The sequence below is a fragment of the Mauremys mutica genome, chromosome 6, assembly GCF_020497125.1.
Source record: "Mauremys mutica isolate MM-2020 ecotype Southern chromosome 6, ASM2049712v1, whole genome shotgun sequence".
Classification (NCBI taxonomy): domain Eukaryota; kingdom Metazoa; phylum Chordata; order Testudines; family Geoemydidae; genus Mauremys; species Mauremys mutica.
In genome coordinates, this window is record NC_059077.1 from 78,737,545 (window position 1) to 78,763,247 (window position 25,703).

Below are 25,703 nucleotides of genomic sequence, written 5' to 3' on the forward strand. Positions count from 1 at the left end.
TGTAGTGTGAGATGAAGAAAATAAGTTCCCAATCTACCTTCTCCATAATATTATTTTGTATGTTTTTATTATGTCTCTTTTTACTCATCTCCTTTCTCAGGTAAATAATAGTCCTCTGTTCAATCTCTCTCCATATGAATTTTTCCAGTTCTCATATCAGTGCTGTCGTCCACCTCTGAACCTCCTCTAATTCTGCAATGTCCTTTTTTAGATGCAGCAAAGAGTCCTGTGGAACCTTATAGACTAAAAGACATATTGGAGTATGAGCTTTCGTGGGTGAATACCCACTTCGTCAGATGCATATTGGAGCATGAACTTTCATGGGTGAATACCCACTTCGTCAGATGCATCTGACGAAGTGGGTATTCACCCACGAAAGCTCATGCTCCAATATGTCTGTTAGTCTATAAGGTGCCATAGGACTCTTTGCTGCTTTTACAGATCCAGACTAACACGGCTATCCCTCTGATACTTTTTTAGATGGTTACCAAAACTGAACACTCTATTCCAAGTGAGGGTGAACAACTGATGTATATAATGGCATTATAATATTTTCTATACTATATTATTCTCTCTCCCATTCTTAATATTTTGTTTGCTTTGTTTTCTACAACTGCACATTGGGCACAGTTCTACGGAGGTGTCTGATACGCAGGTCCTTTTCCTGAGTTGACACAATTAATTTAGAATCCAGTAAATTGTATGGGTAGTTTAATTTTCTCCCTTCAATGTTGATTACATTAGGATTTACCAACATCATGTTGCCTATTCACCTCGCTTGGTTAGGTGCTTCTGAAGCTTCTCAGAGTCTTTTCTGGCCTTGACTAACCTAAATAATTTTGTCTCATCTGCAAAATTTGCCACCTCATTGCTCAACTCCTTTTACAGATTGATAATGCATTAAATTTTCCTGTAAACAAAAAGTGCTAGAGTTCTTAGAACCAAGAATCACTTCCACTGGCACATGTTGCAAATGTTGGTAAACAGACAAAAAGGAATCTTTGATATCTATGGAGAAGTCAAAACAGTCCTGATATGAGTGGGTATAATTCCTCTTGTAGTTAGCTGAGGAGCTGAGAATATTTTTCCAAGGTAGAATTTAACTCTGTGTCTGTAATTTTCAGTTATCAAAAATATGGCAGGTGCTTCACTCTGAGGTTCTTTCTCAGTACCCATCTGAATGTTCTCTCATGCTGAAAAGATATATGCTCTGGATTTTTTTTGGTTGTTTTTTTATAAACAAAAGGAAATGATGCACTCCACCCAAATCAGTTCCGACAAAATAAGTCTTAATTATCTAGATGACCACAATTTCTTAGGAAATGGAAATTAAGTATAAGCAGAGTTAAACACTGGCTAGGGAGTAAAAAGCAGTTGTGCATCTGTTAATTGGCTGGAATCTGATGAGTTTCCAGTTAGGAGTTTGAAAACTGAATAGTTTCTTCACCAAAAAGATAGCAAAAATATACCATTTTTCATGTCATTTATAGGGTTCTAATGACTCTGAACACTTTTAAGAACATAATTTAAAACCTCATTAAAAGTATTCCCCCCCCCCCCCCTTCCCAGACCCATCATCACAAAACTTAATGCAGCGCAGTGTATAGTTCTCAGATGCTTGGTGCAACTCACTAATTTTACTTCAAGGTCTGACCCAACTCCCATTGACATCCATACAAGTGTTTCAGCTGGTTTAAGGGCAAGTTGGTGTGGGCCTCTGGTGCATTAAAGGTGCAGTTTAATTAATGCACAAGGAGCCTGGAGCAGCACATAGAGCCACATTGCAATGTATGATGACAGGTTTCAGTGGTAGCCCTGTTAGTCTGTACAAGCCAAAAAAACTAGGAGTCCTTGTGGCACCCTAGAGACTAACAAATTTATTTGGGCATAAGCTTTTGTGGGCTAAAACCCACTTAAGCAGATGCAGGCATTTGCCCACAAAAGCTTATGCCCAAATAAATTTGTTAGTCTCTAGGGTGCCACAAGGACTCCTAGTTTGTTTGTTTTTTATTACAATGTGTGGTGATTTCTTAAAGCCCAAACTCCTGGAGGCATGTTGTTAGGGGAGAGCTGTAGCTTGCTAACCCTCATGCTTTCAGAGGGCAGCCTCAGCCTACACCCAACAACAGCCACGATGTTTAAATCTCATGGGGTTTTGGGGCAATTTCATGGCTGCTGCCGCCGGGAGGGGGGGGTGGAGCTGGGCAGACAGGGCATCCCTGACAGCGCTGCGGGGGCCCAGACTCTACCCTGCGCGTGTTGGCAGGGCAGCCCAGCAGCACCACGAGCGCAAGGCACCCTAGCGACCCATAGGCTGGAACAGGGGAAACGTATTAGCCAATCACGTTTCTTTCTCCTTGTTGCAGCCTAGCTACGCCCTCTTGCTCCCCGCCCCCCTCACGGCTCCGGGAGCACCGTCCTGTCCGGAACCAGTGTTCAAGGGACACGGCTCTATCGGACACAAATGCCCGCCTCACCCGGAAGTAGCCTCGCCGCCACTAGTGGAGCGCAGGGAAAAGTTCGGCGCAGGCACGTCCAGTAACGTACCCTAGTGAGGTGCTGAGACGCTCCCGGGGCTGAAACGTGTCTTTCCGATTGGCTCCTCATGAGCCAGTCGGCAGGGTGTGGGCGTGGTTCTGCTGGCCCGCTACGTGTGGTGGGGGAGCTGCTGTGGCGATGGGGAGCCGGGCGGCGGTGAGTGAGCGCGCGCGCATGCGCGGTGTTCCGCTTGCTGCGTACGAGCAGAGTCGGTGGCAGTGCGTAGGGCAGGGTCTGGCTGCTGGGCTTGGGAGTTGGGGCCGTTGTATGTCCCTCCCCGCGAGGATTGGCAAGGCCCGTGACCTCCCCTCGGCTTACGTACCTGCGGCCTCCAGCGCACTGCGAGCATGGGGGAGCTTGGCCAGGTGCTGTAACAGGCCTAGGCCCAGCTTGGGGCAGGGCAGGGTCCTGAACAACTTGATTTCTCAAGCCTGCCCTCAGATCACCAACTCCCCATGCTGGAGTAGCTGTGGGTGCTGCAGGTGCTGTGGGCTTGCACCAGTGCTGCTTATCCTGTGCCTATAAGCCTGAGGCCTTGTCTACACTACAGCTTAAGTCAACATAATTTAGGTCACTCTGGGGTATAAACCCCCCCTCCCCCCGAAGCAACATAACTTACATCGACTTAACACCGTGTCTACACTGTTCTATGGTAGCGGGAGACGCTTTCCTGTTGACATAGCTTCTGCCTCTCATTAAGATGGATTAGTTACGTCGATGGGAGAGCGCTCTCCCATTGATTTACTGCATCGTCACCAGATCCACTAAATTGATGCTGCTGCATCAATCACAGCAGCGCTGATTTAGTGAGGTGGCGAAGACAAGCCCTGAGACTTGGGCAGTTGAGAGATGGTGGAGGCCCTCGGGTCTCTCTCACCCATCTCCTGACTCTTGGTGCAGCCTTGGCTTCAGCAGTCACAGTCAGTGAAGTGGCATCACATAAGCTAAAAGAAATATAGACAGGTGGGACCTGAATCCTTGAGTAACTGTGCACACATACACACATATGAAAAACATCACCACTGTTTTCAGAATTCATTTAAAGTGAATTAAAATTCAGATGGGAGAGAGAATCCTGGTGTGAGGGAAAAGGAAGCCAAGACACACATCTCAGCCTTTTCTGTAATCTGTTATGTGTCAGCCATGAAAGTGACATCAGAAAGAATAGAGAAAATATAAAGATAGATTCTGCCTTGATGAGCTGGAATTAATATAGTTCCTTCGCTTGTGAATGTATTTAAAGAAGGGAAATATTTTCCTTTTGTTGTTTTAAAATTATTTGACATCACTGTTATTAAATGACAAAAAAGTCAGGAAGGTGCAAGGATGAGGCCAACTGAAGGAAAATCGATAAGCTACTTTCTTTTGTACTGTACATAAGAACAGCCATACTGGGTCAGACCAAAGGTCCATCTAGCCCTGTATCCTGTCTTCTGACAGTGGCCAATGCCAGGTGCCCCAGAGGGAATGAACACAACAGGAAATCATCAAGTGATCCATTCCTTGTCACCCATTCCCAGCTTCTGGCAAACAGAAGCTAGGGACACCATCCCAGTCCCTCAATGGCTAATAGCCATTGTTTATCAATTAAGTTTATCAATTAATTCCAAAACCACCTCTAGTGACACTTCAATCTGTGACAGTTCCTCAGATTTGTCACCTACATAGAACAGCTCAGGTTTGGGAATCTCCCTAACATCCTCAGCCGTGAAGGCTGAAGCAAAGATTTCATTTAGTTTCTCCGCAATGACTTTATTGTCTTTAAGTGCTCCTTTTGTATCTCAACAACCAGGGGCCCCACTGGTTGTTGAGCAGGCTTCCTGCTTCTGATGTACTTAAAAGCCATTTTGTTATTACCTTTTGAGTTTTTGACTAGCTGTTTTTCAAACTCCTTTTTGGCTTTTCTTATTACATTTTTACACTTAATTTGGCAGTGTTTATGCTCCTTTTTATTTACCTCACTAGGATTTGATTTCCACTTTTTAAAAGATGCCTTTTTATCTCTCACCGCTTCTTTTACATAGTTGTTAAGCCACTGTGGCTCTTTTTTAGTTCTTTTACTGTGTTTTTTAATTTGGGGGTATATATTTAAGTTGGGCCTCTATTATGGTGTCTTTGAAAAGTGTTCATGCAGCTTGCGGGGATTTCACTCTAGGCACTACCTTTTAATTTCTGTTTAACTGACCTCATTTTTGCATAGTTCCCCTTTCAGAAATTAAATGTCACAGTGTTGGGCTGTTGAGATGTTCTTCCCACCACAGGAATGTTAAATGTTATTATATTATGGTCACTATTTCTAAACGGTCCTGTTATAGTTACCTCTTGGACCAGATCCTGTGCTCCACTAGGACTAAATCGAGAATTGCCTCTCCCCTTGTGGGTCCCTGTACCAGCTGCTCCAAGAAGCAGTCATTTAAAGTGTCGAGAAATTTTGTCTCTGTATTTCGTCCTGAGATGACATGTACCCAGTCAATATGGGGATAATTGAAATCTCCCACTATTAGTGAGTTCTTTATTTTGATAGCCTCTCTAATCTCCCTTAGCATTTCATTGTCCTATCACTGTCCTGGTCAGGTGGTCGATAATGGATCCCTACTGTTATATTTTTATTAGAGCATGGAATTACTATCCGTGGAGATTCTGTGGAACATATGGATTCATTTAAGATTTTTACTTCATTTGAGTCTACATTTTCTTTCACATATAGTGCCACTTCCCTCTCCCCCTCCCTCCCCCCACGACCTGTTTTGTCCTTCCGATATATTTTATACCCTGGAATGATTGTGTCCCATTGATTGTCCCCACTCCACCAGGTTTCTGTGATGCCTTTTATATCAATATCCTCCTTTAACATGAGACACTCTAGTTCATCCATCTTATTATTTAGACTTCTAGAATTTGTGTACAAGCACTTCAAAAACTTGTCACTGTTTATTTGTCTGCCCTTTTCTGATGTGTCAGATTCTTTTTTATGTGAATGTTTCTCATTTGATCTGGCCCATACTATATCCTCTTCCATCCTCTCCTCCTGACTAAAACCTAGAGAATCTCTATCAATAGACTCTCCTCTAAGAGAAGTCTCTGTCTGATCCACATGCTCTGCTGCAGCAATCAACTTTCCCCATCTCTTAGTTTAAAAACTGCTTTGCAACCTTTTTTATGTTAAGTGCCAGCAGTATGGATCCATTTTGGTTTAGGTGGAGCCTATCCTTTGCATTTGCTTTCTCCACACCAGTCCTGATTTTATTGACTTCTATCATATCCTCGCTTAGTCGACTCTTTTCCAAGCTGAAAAGTCTCAGTCTTATTAATATCTCCTCATGTGGCTGCTGTTCCATACCCCTAATAATTTTTGTTGCCCTTTTCTGAACCTTTTCCAATTCCACTATATCTTTTTTGAGATGGGGTGACCACATCTGCGCTCAGTATTCAAAATGTGGGTGTACCATGGATTTATATGCAGACAATATGATATTTTCTGTCTTATTATCTATCCATTTATTAATGATTCCCAACATTCTATTAGCTTTTTTGACTGCCGCTGCACATTGAGTGGATGTTTTCAGAAAACTATTCTCAATGACTCCAAGATCTTTCTTGAGTGGTAACAACTAATTTAGATCCCATCATTTTATATGTATAGTTGGAATTATGTTTTCCAATGAGCATTACTTTGCATTTATCAATGTTGATAAATGCAACTGAAGAACAGTACACTAAAGACACTAGGGTGCAGAATATGCTGTGGAAACTTCAACATCATAGAACAAACAAGACCTGAGTTTTTAGCATTTCATCTGAAAAGTCTACGTGCACATAAACTGCATGGTGCTCAGTTTACTCCGGATTACATTGCTATGGCATTTACAGACTAAACAGATAAATGTAAATCAGACAGGCAGTGAATTTGGAGACAGTGTAGGGTTGCGGGGGGGGGGGGGGTTGCTTACATTTAATGGGAGAGCAACATTTTTACTGACATGGGCTAGCACTTCTGGCTTCAAGAGAAGAAATTCTTTTTAAGACAGGGAGGACACTAGGTACAGTAGTACAAAGTGAGTGTTCAGGTGCAATTAGGGTGACCAGACAGCAAGTGTGAAAAATTGGGACGGGGGTGGGGGTAATAGGAGCCTATATAAGAAAAAGACCCCAAAATCGGGACTATCCCTGTAAAATCAGGACATCTGGTCACCCTAGGTGCAGTGGCCAGTGTTTAAAAAGGCATAAAGGTGGGAATCAGAGGATTATGAAGAGACAGTGAGTGAGGATTTATTGGCAGAATGGAAGAGGGGCTGGGAGGGAGTAGAAAAGCAAGAGCAGAGAAGTAGATGTTTATCTACCTTGGAAGAATGAAGGGCTGAGTTGACGTTTCTGGGATTTGAACCCTTCATTTTAGAAAATATAGTATTTCAAATACTTCAGCAACTAAGGTCTTTAGGTCATCTGTGCAGTATCAAGAACATTATCAACACTCAGTAAATAATAAACAGTAATAACAAACCTTCTGTTCCATACGGCATCTCCCTCCATCTCTGTAACTATGTCTGATTCAAGGTGGTGATTTATTTGTGGAATTCCCCAAAGGGGTCGACACAAAGGTTTCGAAGCTATAGATTGAGGTACTAAATGTTGAAATCTACTTGACAAATAAGATAAGAGAAAAATATATAAAGGGATATATATATTATTTGCATGAGAAAATGTTAACCCAAAGAAGAGACAGTTTGATGGAAATATTGGGGGAACAGTTCCTTTGGTTTCACCTCCTATATGTCACTGACTCAAAATTCTCTGTGATTCTAATAAGACTCTGTTTTGAAGATAGTAAGCTCATTTGTGTGGTAGAAAGCAGTGCTGATGCTATGTAATTTTATCTCAAAAATTACTAAAAATGTATAGCCTAGAGAAACAATAAACCACAAGCCAAATTTTAAATGCCTCATTTTATGCCAATTCAGATATGTGACATTCCCCTTCCCTCCAATTTTAGTCAGATGTGTTCTTGCCAGGCCTTAAGGGACACCATGATTAAAGATGAGCAAAGTAATCATAACTATTAACTATGACTTATTAAAGAAAGGAAAAAGAGAGAGACAAATCAAGCAGTAAATAATGGTTACTTCAGACACTATCTCTTCTGTATATCTCCCAGTGGAGAGTTTTTATCAGTAGCTAAAATAAATCAATGTAATCATATAACTGGAAGGGACCTCGAGAGGTCATCTAGTCCAGTCCCCTGCACTCAAGGCAAGACTAAGTATTATCTAGACCAGTGCTTCTCAAAGCTGGTCTGCTGCTTGTGCAGGGAAAGCCCGTGGCGGTCCGGGCCGGTTTGTTTACCTGCTGCGTCTGCAGGTTCGGCCGGTCGCGGCTCCCACTGGCCGCAGTTTGCCACTCCTCGCCAATGGGGACTGCGGGAAGCAGTGCGAGCTGAGGGATATTTTTACACTCAAGAGGTTTCTTATATTAGTTATTGCTAAGAGTATGACCATGATATATTTATACAGGGAACATCTCACTATTCACAGAACAATGGTATCAGGCAGTTATTAAATGAAGGCTTGCATTTAGATATAATAATACTTGCAAATATGCATCTCAGAAGAAGTTATTCATCCAAGGACTTTGAGGACAAGAAAAGCTTTCACCTTTTCTGTTGGTTAGAAGTAACCAATAATTTCTGTAAAATATTTCCCAATCATATAAGTTCTCCTTAACATTTAAAGAATAAGAATTTTAGAGCATTTATAAAAGAAATCAGTTTAAATAAGATTATTTTTAGAATTCTTTGTGTGTGTTTAAAATTAAGGGGCTTTTTTATTTTTCTTTCAAAGAGGTGGGGTGAAAAGGCCCACTTTTATTACGTAGTTTACAGTTCTGATAATACATCCTAAGCACCACCTCCCTTTAGAGTATCCTGACTAAAGCCTTCCACTCTTTGACACAAACAGGTCTCTTTCTAAAACTTAAATATTATATAAAGTTTGTTTTCTTGAGATAAAAATCATGCCTATACCGAACTGTTATATTCTACAGGGTGGAAGTCCCCTGTTCTTTGACGATCCCCTTGTTGGTTGTTTGCCCTTTTCACCAAATGATTCCTAGATTTATAACCTATCGTTTGTAGTATACAGTTTGGAGTAAAAGACTCCTATCAAACATTCTATACAAGGCATTAACACATTTATACTGATGTCTATATAATAAAGATGAAAGATGTCTATATAATAAAATATGGAATGTCAAAACTAACTAGATGCTCTAAAGATGCATTCCAGAGTCTGTGTAAATACACTTGAAGGTAATAAATATGGCTTTATGGCTAAGGAGGTATCCTCTCACACTTCTGGTGCTTGTCCTTGATTGACAGAGAGCAGAGATTTCCTAGAAATTTCCTTAATTAGAATGAACATTTCAACCAAAATCATAAGCATATGAATTATTCTATTCTATAAACATATGATGTTTAGAAGTATCTACTAAAATTCAGTAAAGGCATAGGCATGCTTATAATAACCTTTAATAATAATTTTAAAAACCATTTTTGGCGTATGTATTTCCATCGTGTAATTCAGTCTTTTTGAGTATCTTCTCCTGACCAAAGTCATTACCTACTGATTTTGTACGTATTGTTAGAGAGGAACTTGCAGTTTGGATGGGTTTTGCTGTATCCTTTTTATGTTTAAGTAGTTCTATTGAAAATGTAATGTTTGGACATAAGCTTTCCAAGCTGCTGCTTGAGGTCATCTTATTCATTCAGTTTTGTGACACTGGCCTATAAATGAGTTGATGCTGTCAGTATTTCAGAACTGTTGAACTATAGCCTATGAGAACTGCAGTCTCTGCTGGTCCAGGTTTTTGGTAGTGTAGTATCTAATATTTAATAGTAAAACTAATCTTTGATGATACCCAGGATTTTCACTTAATTGTGTGGCTTTTACTGTACAGTTACAGGTCCATATCCTGTAAATTTTACTTTGCAGGCATGAGTGTTTTTGTGCTGGTCTCCTTGCAGGGGTAGGGCCATAGAGGTCAAAATAGTGACTTGAAATAGTACCAGAACTTCTTTTGTGTCTTCAGTTACAGTAGAACCTCAGAATTACATACCCTCAGGAATGGAGGAAGTTCATAGTGCTGAACAAAATGTTATGGTTATTCTTTCAAAAGTTTTCAACTGAACATTGACTTAATACAGCTTTGAAACTTTACTATGCAGGAGGAAAATGCTGCTTTTAACCATCTTAATTTAAATGAAACAAGCATAGAAACAGTTTCCTTACCTTGTCAATCTTTTTTTAAACTTTCCCTTTATTTTTTTAGTAGTTTACATTTAACACAGTACTGTACTGTATTTGCCTTTTTTGTGTGTCTCTCTGCTGATGCCTGATTGCATACTTCCGGTTCCAAATGAGGTGTATAGTTGACCGCTCAGTTTGTAACTCTAGTGTTCGCAACTCTGAGGTTCTACTGTATTTTAGATATCAAAAATTGTCATGTCTTCTGTGTTCTATATCTGTTTTATCTGCAAAAAGTCTGAATTGAGATAACATTTCTGACAGAATGAGTCTACTCCAGCTGCTATGGAGGAAACAATAGAATGCAAACAAAATACCTTTTTAATTGCAAAAATATTAACTTTACTTAAGAAATCCTATTAACAAACAAAACACATTTATTGTTGACTTGTATTTTGTTAACAGGTTTTGAAGCTTTTTAGAGCATTGCACAGAACACGGCAACAGGTTTTTAAAAATGATGCCAGAGCTCTAGAAGGTAAGAATTGTTGTCTTAGTGGATCCTGTGCATCTCTACAAAAGCTCTAAGGACCCTCCTCCCTTCTGCATGCCTGTTGTGAAGGTCTCTACAGCAACTATCATCCCTCTGTCTGAGAGGACTTGAACTAGATGAGCCCCTTTTGGGAATCTGCTGTTGTTTAAGAAGCTTAATGGGTTCACTCAAACAGGGCAAAGCACGCTTTCTTCTTTTGTGAGTGGAGTTTGCATGTAGTCTCTGCTGGTCCAGGGAGCAAACAGATGGAACAATGAGGAGTCCTTGTGGCACTTTAGAGACTAACAAATTTATTTGGGTGTAAGCTTTCATGAGCTATAACCCACTTCATCAGATGCATGGAGTGAAAAATACAGTAGGCAGGTATAAATATACAGCACATGAAAAGATATTTAACATGGGGAAATAGATTCAGTATGTGTAATTGGCTGAGTCTTTACACATATTTAATCTATTTTCCCATGTTAAGTATCCTCACACCTTCTTGTCAGCTGTCTAAAATGGGCCATCTTGATTATCACTACAAAAGTTTTTTTCTCCTGCTGATAAGACCTCATCTTAATTACAGTTGGTATGGCTACTTCCACCTTTTCATGTTCAATGTATGTATATATATTTCTTACTATATGTTCCATTCTATGGATCTGATGAAGTGGGCTGTAGCCCAAGCTTATGCTCAAATAAATTTGTTAGTCTCTAAGGTGCCACAAGTACTCCTGTTCTTTTTGCAGATACAGACTAACATGGCTTCTACTCTGAAACCTGTCATAGAGGATCTTGAGAACCTGACTTCCCACCTCAGTAACAGTTCATGTGGTGAGGGAAAGGTAAATGTAGGGTGCAGAGTAGGGTCTTTTGGCATCAACTCTATTCCGCTGTACCAGGGAGATAGCCAATTTGTTCCTACTCTCTGCTTCCCTCTTCTCCTCTCCTTCCTCCAGTTTTCCTTTCTTTGCAATGAGGGTGGGTTAGGAAAGGAGACAATAGCAGATCTTGCTGCACTGGCCAACACTGAGTAGGAGATTCTAAAGTTACTATGGTAACAGAAGCAGCAATGCTAGTGTGAGGAAGAGGGAGCCCATTAATACCAGTTTATGGAAAATGCAAAAAGCAGCCTTTTAGGAAGGGAAGAGAGTTTGCTCCCTGCCAGTTCTAAGAGTCTTCTGTCCTCTCTTCCACCAATCATACATGCATGCACACACTCTATAAAAGATCAGAAACAGGAATGGCTTTAGTGAAAAACTGACTACAGAAGTGCTGGTGCAGAGGAACAAGGCAGGGAGGGAAATAATGCTTAAAGAGTATTTGCCTCAAATTGTTGTGATTTTTCCCATTCACCCATCTCAGAGGAATAAGGAGGGGAAATCTCCCCTTTCCCCATGCTGCCCCTTACCCTCATATTCCCAAGGATTAAATTACATCTCTGGCTAGAATCAAGCCAGTAAGTACTATTTTAAGATGTAATGTTATGAAAAATTTTTCAGTAGAACAGAACCATACGGTTCTAAAATTGTAGTCTTGTTGATTTTCTAAAACAGTGAATCTCAGCTGTCTTAGGCTACCAAACACCCGAGTTTCTTATCTTTGTGTACAGTTGTTCTTAAAATGAATAACACAACTCCATCAGATAGTAAACATGCATATTTGAACTGAGCAGATACAAATACTAGTTTTATATATAGTAGTATTTTCAGGGTTTTTTTGTTTTTTTTTTTTATAAACCATATTACAACACATTTCTGGTGTGATTGGTGTGGGAATAAAACATGCTATCATTCAAGTTCCACAGAGATCTTGAAGTACAAGGCTCTGGTCTGAGTGAAATATGAAGAGGATAGGTAGTAAAAGGACCATGGCTGTAGGACAGCATCAACAAACAAGGGGCAAATTTGTCTACCTGAGATGGGTTTTAGCTGCTAAGGAATGTGGGTTTTGAGCCAGTGACAAAGAACTGATAATAAGTGAGGGGATTTAAAAAAAAATCAAAAAAACTAAACTACTTTATTTTACTTTCCCCCTTTAGCTGCAAGACTAAAGATAAATGAAGAATTCAGAAACCATCAAGATGAGACCTCTTCTGAGAGAATAGCAGAGGTACTTTCATTGAGATGCTATTCTCCACTTTATACTATTAAGTCTCATAATACTTTACATTCACATAGCAGCATCTTTTATCAAAGGATCTCAGGGCACTTTGTAAATACTAATTGAGCCTCGCAACCAGAGCTTTGTGAATTTCAAAATGTAATTTCATGGAACTTTGTGTACAAACTTATTTTCTATTTTGTGTCCTGCTGTCACCATCAGTTTATGTAAAAATTACAAATGGCACTTTTCACATTAAAAATTGCATGAAAAACAGTTTTCCATGTTTACAATTCAAAGCCATTTTTGCTCTGCCTATTTTCAAGTTCATAACAAAATTAGAATTGTTTTTCCAGATTGTTGTCCGTTTAGTGGAAATATTTTGCTTGTTTCTCTTTATGCAGTCAAGCTAAGTATTAGACTGGTTATCAGAGTAGATGATCATAATGGGCCCTCTGGTCTTAAAATCTATCAGTGACTCTCTTATACTCTACAGATATGTGAAATGGGGCACAGAGGTTAAGTGACTTGCCCAGTGTCACACAGTGAGGCTACATCTATGCTATGAGCTAGAGATGTGATTCCCATGTACATTGCTCGTGTACATGTACTCACACTAGTTCACATCGAAGTAGCATGAGTATGTGTATGCAAGATGGGAGTCACACCCCCTAGCTCGTTAGTGTAAATGTAGGCAGTTATTGGCAGAGCTGGCGATAGGGCCTAGTAGTTCTGACTCATATCATATCACAAATTCCTTCCCTCCCAAATAATCAAGTGCTTGTGATTGAGTTGTTAATACAGATGCATTAGTTACCTCACCTGTCTTTATCTCTCTGGTAAATGAAGGGACTACAGTGTAGAAAATTCTTTTAGCTTACTATATAATTCAAACTCTCCCGGCTGTTATGTAACACATTTGCAAAGTTGTTTTAATTAGCAGTAAGATTATGAATTTACTTAGGCCTGCAATTATTAACATTGAAACAATGTGAACTGGAGGTTTTATTTTACTATACATGCTGAAGAAGTGAATTAATTGTTGTCACTCTTCTAATTCAGTATATTTTCCAATTAATTGAATTCTCTCTTTAGAAATCCTCTTGAAGTTGTAGACACATGTATGCTGCTTCTCTTGAGTCCATGAGGGGAGGCATTAGAAGAAACCACATCTATATTTAAGCATATATTGTAGAAAAAAACCAACTAAGACGATCAGTTCAGTACTTTGCATCCTAGCACCCACATATCACTGACGTTAACACTTCTGAACATTCATTCAGGACTCTCTCTAGTATGTCTGCTTGTTGCCAAGCAACAGTAGCAATATTTCTGTGCGTGTGTCCTAGGCATCAAGTTCTGTCTTCTGTTCTATTTTTTAATTTAATGATATAACACTGTTTTAATTGATGTACAGATAAGATGCCAGGTAAAATTCTCAAAGCTACTTTTGTTAGGAGTGGTGATCTACAAAATGCACATATTTAATATTGACTCTTCTTTTGATGCTAGTTAATTGGCATATTCATTGAGTGAAAGATCAGTGGATAAAATTCTTGGTCTCCAGCAAGGCCTTGATGACATCCATGGGGGGGAAAGGGGACACACAACCTGTCATGTTTAATAATTATTGTGCATTTATATGCTGAAGTGCCATTAATGCAGAAGAACTGGACCAAAGAGTGCTTTACAGACCCAGTCAAAACTGTTTGGCACCAGGCACCTTGGTACTTCTGAAAATCAGGCCTCCTATTCAGGTATCCTTATATAGACTTTGGTGCCTAACTTCAGGCATCCATTTTTCAAAATTTTGACCCTATTTATTTGTTGCTTCATCCACTGCCAGAGTAGAATATAGCACATGTTTTCCAGCCCATGACATTAAACAGTTTTTAGGACAAGAAGTGAAGAATAACTACCTGAGAAACTTTGCAATGTAAGAAACTCTGTCCCCCTAGGCTTCTCACTTGTGCAGCTGTATACATTGCAGGAAGGCGCTGCATACAAATAAGTACTAGCCATTTAACAAGTTCTGTCTTTGGCCAGGGGCATGCACATGGAGACCTCGGTCATGCTTCCTCTCAAATAGGGAAGGGATTACAGTGTTGTAATCACACACTCCTAATGCTGCTGATTTCTAGGGAGAGGGGGACTGCCCCTTCGCCTGGCCACTCCTGCTGCTTTTGATCTCCTTCCTGTGGCATCTCAGCACCATTGACTCCTCTTCTCAGACTGGGCAGGAAAAGAGGAGCAAGAAGTCCAAAACGTACCTGAACTGTAAAGAACCTGACTGCAAGATGTTCCTCCTGGAGTTCAGGATAATTGGACACAAATTAAAATATAATTGCTCTGGTAACCTACCTACCTAAATATCCTGCTGCAGTTTCAATTAAATACAGTATTTTCTATTGATGTGTGTGTTATCAAACAGTAGACTTGTTTCATCCCAGTTGGCTGTACGCCAGAGTGACTTACGTATGGGTTCATAAAGCACTTTGGGGTCCTCCAGAATAAAAAGCACTATGTAAATACAAGATGCTCTATTATTCAGAAGATATAAAAATACTGACGATATTTGATTTATACTTACCAAACATGGAAAATGTGTACAAGAGTAATTTTGCACTGTTTTAATTGCCTTGTTTTTTCTTTACCAGCTTATGAAAATAGGTTCAGATGTTGAATTTCTACTCAGAACATCTGTTATACAGGGACTTCACACAGGTTCTGACAGTCTGAGTAAGTAGAGCTGCACAGCATCTATCTCTTTTTTTTTTTTAAATGGTATTTAGATCTGTGCTGAACTTCAGTGACAAAATCTGAAACTGAGGGTGTGTGTTTCTTTTTGTTTTAGTGTTGTATATTATTTACCCCAAACTTGGGTCAGATTCATTTAGATTTGAGAGGCTAGGCCGAATTATGGTGTCTGGTGAAAGATTTGTGATGCTTGCTTGATTTGGTTTTGACCCAAAGCCAGTCAGATCTTTGCAGTATTGGGTTCATTCAAATCTGAAATTGTCAGACTCAAAAAGTGAACCAGTATGAACCCCAAAAAAGTCTCGTACAGGCCCTCAAGTTTCCCATAGTCCTACATGTTCCCTCTAAGCATGCATGTTCATGGCTTTCAGGCATCACAGAGAGCACCGTCTGTGATACACTTCAGGAGATCCTTCACCCTCTGCCTTCTTTCATCTCCTGTTGCGGGGAAGCTGGTGCCAGCCCTGAGCGTGCTGGGACTCCTGCTGCCATTATCACCATAAAAATTGCCCATTTTCCCCCTCCTTCTGCATCTGCTAGGAAAATGGGCATTGTGGTAGGCACCTGCTCTTGCTTTGTGTTGCCACTACTGTCTCAAGCAGCTCCTCTCCATTTCCTACTTTTGGGGAAATTAAATTCTATCCCAGATGGCCCATCCCTCTGCTAAGGTGAGAGAGTGAAGAAAAGGAAATAATGTATGAGGACTGAGTGTGGGGAGTGGAATGAGGAGTGGACAGGGATGAGAGGGAGAAGGAATGGGAGCAGTAGATGCTGGCCTTAAGATCTAGGAGTCATTTGTCTCCCAAGTCAGAAAACTAAATTAGAGTCAACATCATGAAGTTCTGTATCCTGAAACTTTAATTGATACAAGTGCCTTTTATGTATTTAACTTTCTTTGTCTATTTTCAGTAAAACTCAGAATAGAGCAAACTCAAACCCATGCATTGTGGATCAATTTTACATATCCATGTATGTCAGAAGTGTGTTCTAGATTTGACTGAGGTTACAGGGAAAGTCTCAGCGCTTCCTGTATCATTTTTATGTCTCGTCTTTTGTGTAATAAATAGTGACACACTCATTTAAGCAAGATGTCGTCCTTTCTGTGAACTTCCTTAATGCCTAAGGCAGGGGTTCTCAAACTGGGGGTTGGGACCCCTCAGAGGGTCACGAGGTTATTACATGGAGGGTCATGAGCTGTCAGCCTCCACCCCAAACCTCACTTTGCCTACTGCAAACCCCCCTGGGAGCTGCCAACTGATGTGCCAGGACTAGCTCTGCTCCTGTTTTCCCTGCCAGCTCAGGACTCCAGCACCCTGTCTTACTGAGCCAGACGCTCCTGTCTGCTCCAACAAAGACCCAGGGTCTGAATTAATTGCCTCAAAACTGCAGGTTTGCCTAAAAGCAGCTAAGAGAAGTGTGCTTGTCTTTAACACCCAGATGCCCAATGGGGTCTAAACCCAAATAAATCCGTTTTACCCTGTATAAAGCATATGCAGGGTAAACTCATAAATTGTTAGCCCTCTATAATACTGATATAGAGAGATGCACAGTTGTTTGCTCTCCCAGGTATTAATACATACTGAGTTAATAAGTAAAAAGTGATTTTATTAAATACAGAAAGTAGGATTTAAGTGGTTCCAAGTAGTAATAGACAGAACAAAGTAAGTCACCAAGCAAAATAAAATAAAATGCACAAATCTATGTCTTATCAAACTGAATACAGATAAGATCCTCACCAGTTCCAGAATGCTCCCTTTTACAGACTAATCTCCTTTTAGCCTGGGTCCAGCAATCATTCACACCCCCTGTAGTTACTGTCCTTTGTTCCAGTTTCTTTCAAGTATCCTGGGGGGTGGAGAGGCTCCCTCTTTAGCCATCTGAAGACCAAAATGGAGGGGTCTCCCAGGGGTTTAAATAGACTTTCTCTTGTGGGTGGAGATCCCCCTCCTCACACCTGTGTAAAGTCCAGCTCCAAGATGGAGTTTTGGAGTCACCTGGGCAAGTCACGTGTCCATGCATGACTCACAGTTTTTACAGATAGCATCCATTGTTTACATGCTACCTTGAACATCCTCAAGTAGACTTCTTATGTGGATTGGAGCATTCCAAGATCAATTGTCCTTTAAGTGTTTCTTGATTAGGTACTTAATTTCAACATTCCTTTCTCCAGGAACTGACCAAATGCTCTACTAAGGTTATTTAGAAATCAAGCCAGGACACAGCCAACATTCATAACATTCATAACTTCGAATACAAAAATGATGCATGCATACAGATAGGATTAATACATTCAGTAGATCATAACCTTTAGGGATATGTGTTACATCAGGGGTCCCCAACCCCCGGTCCGCGGCCCGGTACCGGGCCGCGGCCTCTTACAAACCGGGCCGCGAACCGACCCAGTGGAGGTCTACCCGAGCCGCGGGACGAGCGCTCCCTCCGCAGTCATGCCTGCGGGAGGTCCGCTGCTCCCGGGGCTCCGGTGGACCTCCCGCAGGCATGACTGCGGACGGTTCGCTGGTCGCGCGGCTCAGCTGGACCGCCCGCAGGCACGCCTGCGGGAGGTCCACCGGCTCCGGTTGAGCTACCGCAGGCATGCCTGCGGGCGGTCCAGCTGAGCCGCGCGACCAGCGAACCGTCCGCAGTCATGCCTGCGGCAGCTCAACCGGAGCCGGTGGACCTCCCGCAGGCACGCCTGCGGGCGGTCCAGCTGAGCCGTGGGACGAGCGCTCCCTCCACAGGCATGACCGGTCCCTGGTCCTGAAAAGGTTGGGGACCCCTGTGTTACATGGCATATGTAGCATAAAACACATTCTAAGCATATTTCCATAGAGCCTTATGGGAGGTACCGTCACAGTAATGAATAATAATAAAGGTAAATAGGGTATTCCTATTTACACATTCACATTAAAAAGGAAAAAGGAGACATTCCATGATGTTAGAAATACAGTAACTGATAAAAGGAAATGTATCTCTGTTTTACGCAATACATCATTAATTTGTGGAACTTACTGACACAAAATATCTTTGAGGCCAAGAGCTTGGAGTCAAATTTTAAAAAAGTAGATGTTCAGAGGCATAATGAAAGAACTAATGGTTACATTAGATGGGATAAAAGCCAAGCATTTTTAGAAAGCATACACAAACCCTTATGCTTCATGGTAGTAGGCTAATCACTAAGTGCCAGAGGTTAAGAAGAGACTTTCTCTGTGAACAGGATATTCCATAATTTTCCAGTAGTTGGTTTGTTGCATCTTTCTCAGAAGCGTCTGGTACTGATCACCGTCATCCAGCATGCTGAACTAGATGGACTTACAGTACTATGGTATTGACTACATTCCTGATCTCCTTGGTTGTTCTTGGAATACCGTTAAAGAATTTATGAAGCTGTGATCAGAATATTGTGGACATTAGCTGTCATGCAGAGAGAGATGTTAAGATGCACTTCATTGGGAAGAATTACATTTCCATAGAAACTAATGTCCTATATTGGTGTACTCTTTTTTTTATTTCTGCCAGCACTGAAGAGTCAAATCTGAAAAAAGTTTTTAAAATGATAAAGAAAAGAGATTTGCAGCTAAGAGCTTGTGTTAGTCACATTATTCAGAATCTCACTAAACAGATTTTTTGAGACATTGCTGTGCAGCTTGTCAAGTCAAATTATCCACTGTTGTGCAAGAGAGTTGGCACTAGTCAACTTGTTTTTATATTTGCAGAACAAACTGATACAAGTAGAGCTTTTCTCACCCTAATTTACCACATATAGGTAAAACCATCCTGATGGTTTTCACTTTGGGTTTGCTATAGTGATGAGTGAGATGTGTGCCAAACTTTTATTTTTCAGTGAGAGGTTAGAAGGTTCTGTCCCCATCAGTCTTTTTTTATTTGTCCAAGTATCAGAGGGGTAAACGTGTTAGTCTGTATCCAGAAAAACAACAAGGAACCCGGTGGCACCTTAAAGACTAACAGATTTATTTGGGCATAAGCTTTCATGGGTAAAAAACCCACTTGATCTGAAGAAGTGGGATTTTCACCCACAGAAGCTTATGCCCAAATAAATCTGTTAGTCTTTAAGGTGCCACCGGACTCCTTTTTGTTTTTATTTGTTCGTTCTTCCTCCTCTATACTGTTTGGTTTATACTTGTATTTCTCTCTCATGAATAAAGTCTTGTCCCTAAAATGTAGAGGAAAAAATACATGTGAACACTGGGACATGAATGTTTCCTTCATCGGTAGAACACAGACAAAATATTATTTAATCCATTTAAAAATGTGTTTTAATTCTGTTTTAGTACCACAGCCAGAAAAGGAAAAAGAAATGTAGCTTCAAGGGAAGCAATTCCCTTGCTTTTTCTATAATATATGGAAAAACAGCATACTTTGGATGAGATGTGACTGGTTACACACATGGAATGGAATTTGGAGTGTTTTAGACGTTTACTGTACCTTTGTTTAGTACTTGCCTGACTAGTCAAAGTACAGGATTGTGTTTGCAGCCATGGGGCTTCAGCTTGTAGGTGGTGCCAGTTGTACAGATCGGACAGCCCTCAGGTGCAGAACTCCCAAGTGGATATCCAAGGAGCCAGATGGTCAAAACTTTATTAGAGCCAAGGGCAGTTAGCACAGTGCACAGCCAAGAAAAACCCAACATACTGCTCTTTTCTCCTGCAATAAATGTCATCTGACACTTGATTTTTCTGCTGTTCTTAAAAGAACAGGTACAGCATTAATAAATGTTACAGATCTTAAATGATATGTCTGTATATTTTAAAGTATGTTTTATGCATTTTGAAATTGGTATTTAAATACATTGGAATCAGGATTGCTAGAAACGTTATAATTTGCTATCCTGTTTTGCTAAAATGTCTTCACATGACAAATGGCAAAATGTAGCAATGATAGTTAAAATATTTTCAAGGATGTTTTTAATAGCAAAATAGGTGAAGGAGGTGGAAGAGATTTCTGATGAACAGAAGTAAAATGTTAGTTCATTTTTATTGGCTTAGGAAATTACCATAGTGCTTCTTGTAGGTTTAATTTAAAACTAGATGCTCTGTAATAAGATGCTTCATTGCTAGTAAAAATATTAAAGGCCATGTATATTTTGTAGATTGTTATGATAAAATATTATTCTTACTGATTTTTTGTTTGTTTTTTTGCAGTGCTTATACCCAGGAAAGATCTGCTACTAGACAATGTTCCTTACTGTGATAGTCCAACACGAAAGCTTTGAACCTTCAAGGAATAAAGTACATCTTGTTTTATTTTCTTTTTTCTCAAACCAAAATTATTTCCTGGAACAAAATCCCTGAAAACAAGTAGCTGAAATCTCTGTGTTCAGACTAAACTTGGAAAATATTGAATCCTTTTGGCAGGAAACAAAGATTAACTCAATCCACTGATTGTACTCTGAACTGGGAAGGTGTATTTGAGAGAAGCAAGACTGATGTCATGTGTTTCTGAAGGACTCTTCTCTTCATTGGGAAGGATTACATTTCCATAGAAACTAAAGTCCTATATTGTTTGCTAAAAATATCCTAGGTGTACTCTTTTATCTCTGCCATTTCCAGAGAAAATGTTTCATTGTGTTTCAGAGGTTTTGCAAAGATGATTAATTATAATAATTACAAATAGAAGTAGAGTGTTTAGTCTTGGAAATATTTATTTATAAATTCAAATATATTGACAAACTGCTACAAAATAATGGTGAAAAAACATTCTTTAATGTCTAGTTATCTTTTTAATTATAAATTGCAACACAGACCTGTTTTCTGAAATTGTTATTATCTATACAATAGTGCACTGGTAGCATATGAGAGGGTTTTTATAAGGCACATCTAAATAAATTATCAGCCTTTACAGATAGGACAATGACTCTGTGCTTATATTTTTAATGTGTAAGGGTGACTGTTTGGATCACACTGGAGCAAGGAAATTTAGTCAGCCTAACAAATTGTGCTATGTTTATTAGACCATAAAGCTAAAGAACTTGCATGTTATGACTATAGATTGATTTCCTGAGGCATTTGTCAAAAATAGAGTCTGGTCACATTCAAAGTGGTGATCAGTAATAACATCGCTGTGTATGCATCTTATTGCCAGAGCCAATAATTTTAGTTTCAAAAAATAATTAATTGGAATAACCTGATATAAGTACTGTCAGTGAGGGAGATGCAACTCACCAGTTTTTGATAGATACATTTTAATAGAGAGAAATGATGGGAGGATCTAGTCAGTTTATTCAAATGAATGTGGTAACAAAACTAACTACATAAAATGTTCACTCTGACTCACAAAATTGCCTTATCCTGTCATTCTTCAAATTAGAAAGTAGTTGTACATTAACAATCTATTTTATTATACTTTTTTATAAATGAAAATTCAATCTGAAATTATTTAATAAGCAAGTGTCAAGCAACCTGATTTGCTGACATTATCTTATTTAAAGTAATTTTTATTCAACCTACATCACCTTATTTCATTTTTTAAAAAGAGCCATCTAGTTCTTGCTGTTTAACTAGCTGCTATGGGCCAATTGACTTCACTCTGACTTGGAGCAGGCCTTCCTGAAAGTATACAACAATGTTTGTATATATAAAAAACCTACTGATATCAACAGTAGATGGCAGTCTTCCATATATATATTAAGGAACTGTACACAGTGCAAGTGAAAATAGTTTTTGTGAGACGATATCACTCTAAACTTGTGCATATTCTGCCACTATGCATGTCTTTTTTTTTTTTTTTTTTTTTTAGTCCTTGATATGCAGTATATGGAATTGTATTAAATAGAAATCAACCTATACTTAAACTGATCAGCATGCTGTCAATGTGTCATCATTATTGAAGTGTGCACTCCCTTGAAAGGAAACATACACCTTAATGGGTCCTCTAATGTAGTGAGTCCCCATACTGTTGAGTAAAGATAGTTCCAGATTGTGTCCCTCAGATCCACACCTAAAGAGGTCCCTCTGCATGGATCTCCTACTTGTAGTGCACAAAAGTTGCCATTTCCCTTGACGCTGCAGATAGCCGTCTGTGTAGTATCTATGGCTGCTGAAAGGACAGAAGGACTGAGGGGAGATTCATTGTTTTTCCCCTTGCTTGTGAAGAATATCTGGAAAACCCTAAATATGTGTGAAATTTTCTGTGGTCCTCTTCTATGCAGTGCACTCTCACTCCAGGAGTGAAAAGGCCAGGGACAGCTGCTGGTAAAGGAAGACCTAGTATGTGGTTCCAGTGGAGCTGGTAGGCAACTCAGCACTAATGAGGAGGTACAGGACCTCCTCATGGTGGCCCCTCCCGCCTCCCCGAGAAGCAGCAGTTTGGGTGTGGAAGGGGCCAGGGGATTGGGGCACGGGACAGGGTGAGGCGGCCTCTGGACGGCGCTTACCTGGGGGGCTCCCAGGAAATGGTGACATCCCCCTCGCTCAGCTGCTAGGCGGTCCAGCCAATGGGAGCTTCAGGGGCAGTGCCGTCTGCGTAGCAGCTGAGTGAGGTGGATGTCACTGCTCTCGGGAAGCTCCCCCACGTAAGCACTGCCCAGAGCCTGCCTCACCTCATCCTTGTGAAACAGATGGGGAAAATTCAGTGGGACAGATTAGCTGATTTTAGGGGACTAACGCTGGGAGAACCTAATAAAAAATCATGGAACTTCAGATTCAGCATCTTGCATCATATTCCAGACATGGCCATCATCGTGCATGGAATTCCATGAGCACCCTGTGTACCTCAGTTTCCTTATATATTGTAATATATATAAAAACTCTAGAGCTGTTTTTCCCTGAATATCACTGAAACCCCTCTGAGTGTTTGCCCTTGGTTTAATGGACATAGGTTTGTAAGAAGAATTGCATCAGTGCATTCTGCTTATGGTTCTACTGCATTAAAATTACATGCTCCTTACTGTCGTCATATATTCCTGGGCAGTGGACCCACAGTGAAGTTTCAAATGCAAGGAAGAAAGAAATCAGTCTTGACATACAGTGCTGTTAATGCAGAACATTGCCAAACCCTACTGGTTGCTCTTGAGTCAATGAGAATTGAAACCCAGAACTGGTTTTGAATAGGTAGGTGACTCTCAAAAGGTCTGTGAGCAGAGCAGGCCCTAGACCAAATGATGCCCCAGGCGAGGAGCATCTTTGGCACCCCCACGCACCATTTGTTAAACATTTTAATAACTTATTTTTTATTGCATTTGTAGCCCACTTCACAACTTTGGTGCATGATTTATCCCTGTCATTGCTAGGATCTGTAAATCTGCATTTATTCATGCCATGTGTAAGCAAATAAAAAAAAATTGTTTCCTCTTAACTTATAGAACATAAGAACAGCCATACTGGGTCAGACCAAAGGTCCATCTAACCCAGTATCCTGTCTTTCGACAGTGGCCAATGCCAGGTGCCCCAGAGGGAATGAACAGAACAGGAAATCATCAAGTTATCCATCCCCTGTCCATTCCCAGCTTCTGGCAAACAGAGGCTACGGACGCCATTGATGGACATATCCTCCATGAATTTATCTAGGTTTTTGTTTTGTTTGGTTGGTTTTGAACCCAGTTATATAGTCTTTTTAATTTTAAGAATACTTTTTAACTTTAAGAAAACTTTTTAATTTTAAAAATAACTGAAATGTACTAACATCCAGAAACTGAACTGTGCACCAACATTGGGTGGACGAGTATTAAATAGTGTTACAGTAAGTGACAGCCTTCGAATATTAACCCTAGGCCTTTAGTTCTAAATGTCACTTTTCACACCTTTGTCCTTGCAAACCGAAGCTCAGCGTCAGAGAGATCCGAAGACTGGTCAATGGTATTTTCAAACGATAAAATAACAAGCGATGTCACTGTAGTCAGCCATCATTGATCAAAGACATGTTTAATGAGCCTGAACTTCAAAAAGCAGCACTTACCACTCGTGACTGTGACTGGCAGCGTGAGCAGACTCCTCAAAGCTATCCACACGTTAGGAAAAGCATCTGTCAGCTCTGCATCATGAATGAAGTGGAGGACTTGGAGTGGAGAGTGCTTCCTGTGTGGCAAAATGTGACTGATGTTCAATTCAACATAAAAACCTCTATCATTGATGTCCGAACTTTCCACACGTTCGTCAACGTCCAGTGAAGGTCCGTACAATTTTTCGAGTGTTTTCCTGTCCACTGGCAGCTTACTAAGGTCATACAAACCCCTCCAGATCTTTTTGTGGTGCTTCATTTGTCTGAAACTTTCTTCAATGGACACTTGAGCAGTATCAGTGAGCAAGCAAAAATATTCTCTTCAATTTTTCTTCCAAGCTTCCCATCACCTTATCTCTGCTATCGTAACCAAACTGTCTCTTCTTGCGCTGAATATGAATTTCCTTGAAGACAGGCTCAACTCTTAAGATTTCTGCCATTTCTTTGGCAGCAGTGATGGCATCTTCAAATCCGACAGCAAAGTCTATGTTCTGCAGTCTTACTAAATCACCAACGTTACATGTTAAGCATGGCAAACGAAGTGACAGTATTAAGATAGGGGTTTGATAGATATCTCTGACGTGTTATTAAATATGTCCTTTATTAGTTGCTACTTACACTCTTCAAGTCTTAAAACACAAGTACACTTTCACAATTACACAATAAAGTAAGGTTCACAGTATCGCAGCTGGGCTCTCACTTCACTTCACTTTGTTCTTATATCTCACTGACTGACTGGCAAGGCCTTGCCCTTATATAACCCCAAGCGCATAGCTGACAACATTCTAGGAGATTCAAGGAAAATGCTGTTCTCAAAAAGTCTGGAAGGTTCCATGAGATTCTACAACCATCCAAAACATTCTAGGAGGTTAGTGAAAAATGAATCCATATATGGAATACTTGAAACTAGGGCTGTTGATTAATCACAGTTAATTCATGTGATTAACTCAAAAAATAATTGCAGTTAAAATTAATCGCGATAATCACAGTTTTAATTGCACTGTTAAACACTAGAATACCAATTGAAATTTATTAAATATTTATGGATATTTTTCTACATTTTCAAATACATTGATATCAGTTACAACACAAACTACAAAGTGTATACTGCTCACTTTATATTATTATAAAGTGTAAAAATGATAAAAAATAGTATTTTTCAGTTCACCTCATACAAGTACTGTAGTGCAATCTCTTTAGCATGAAAATGCAACTTACAAATGTAGATTTTTTTGTTGTTGTTACATAACTGCACTAAAAAACAAAACAGTGCAAAACTTTAGAGCCTACAAGTCCACTCAGTCCTACTTCTTGTTCAGTCAATCACTAAGACAGACAAGTTTGTTTACATTTATGGGAGATAATGCTACCCACTTCTTGTTTACAGTGTCACCAGAAAGTGAGAAGAGGCGTTCGCATGGGACTTTTATAGCCGGCATTTCAAGGTATTTATGTGCCAGATATGCTGAACACTCATATGCTCCTTCATGGTTCGGCCACCATTCCATTGATGACACTCATTTAAAAAAATAATGCATTAATTAAATTTGTGACTGAACTCCTTGGGGGAGAATTGTACG

General features: G+C 40.0%; 1 protein-coding gene across 4 annotated transcripts in view; it reads left to right on the forward strand.

Annotated features, from left to right (window-relative positions):
- The first annotated feature begins 2,426 nt into the window (after window positions 1–2,426).
- Window positions 2,427–25,703, forward strand: part of LYRM7 (LYR motif containing 7) — a 53,463-nt gene continuing 30,186 nt past the window's right edge. For 2 of the 4 annotated variants that reach the window (XM_045020097.1, XM_045020096.1), the window contains exons 1-5: window positions 2,427–2,694; window positions 10,239–10,311; window positions 12,350–12,420; window positions 15,069–15,150; window positions 20,331–20,417. In XM_045020097.1, the coding sequence (XP_044876032.1) occupies window positions 2,677–2,694; window positions 10,239–10,311; window positions 12,350–12,420; window positions 15,069–15,150; window positions 20,331–20,401 (315 nt within the window). In that variant the 5' untranslated portion in view covers window positions 2,427–2,676 and the 3' untranslated portion in view covers window positions 20,402–20,417. Of the gene's footprint in view, window positions 2,695–2,789; window positions 2,904–10,238; window positions 10,312–12,349; window positions 12,421–15,068; window positions 15,151–20,330; window positions 21,979–25,703 lie in introns of those variants that run through there. The other 2 variants (XM_045020095.1, XM_045020099.1) reach the window with 2 other exon arrangements.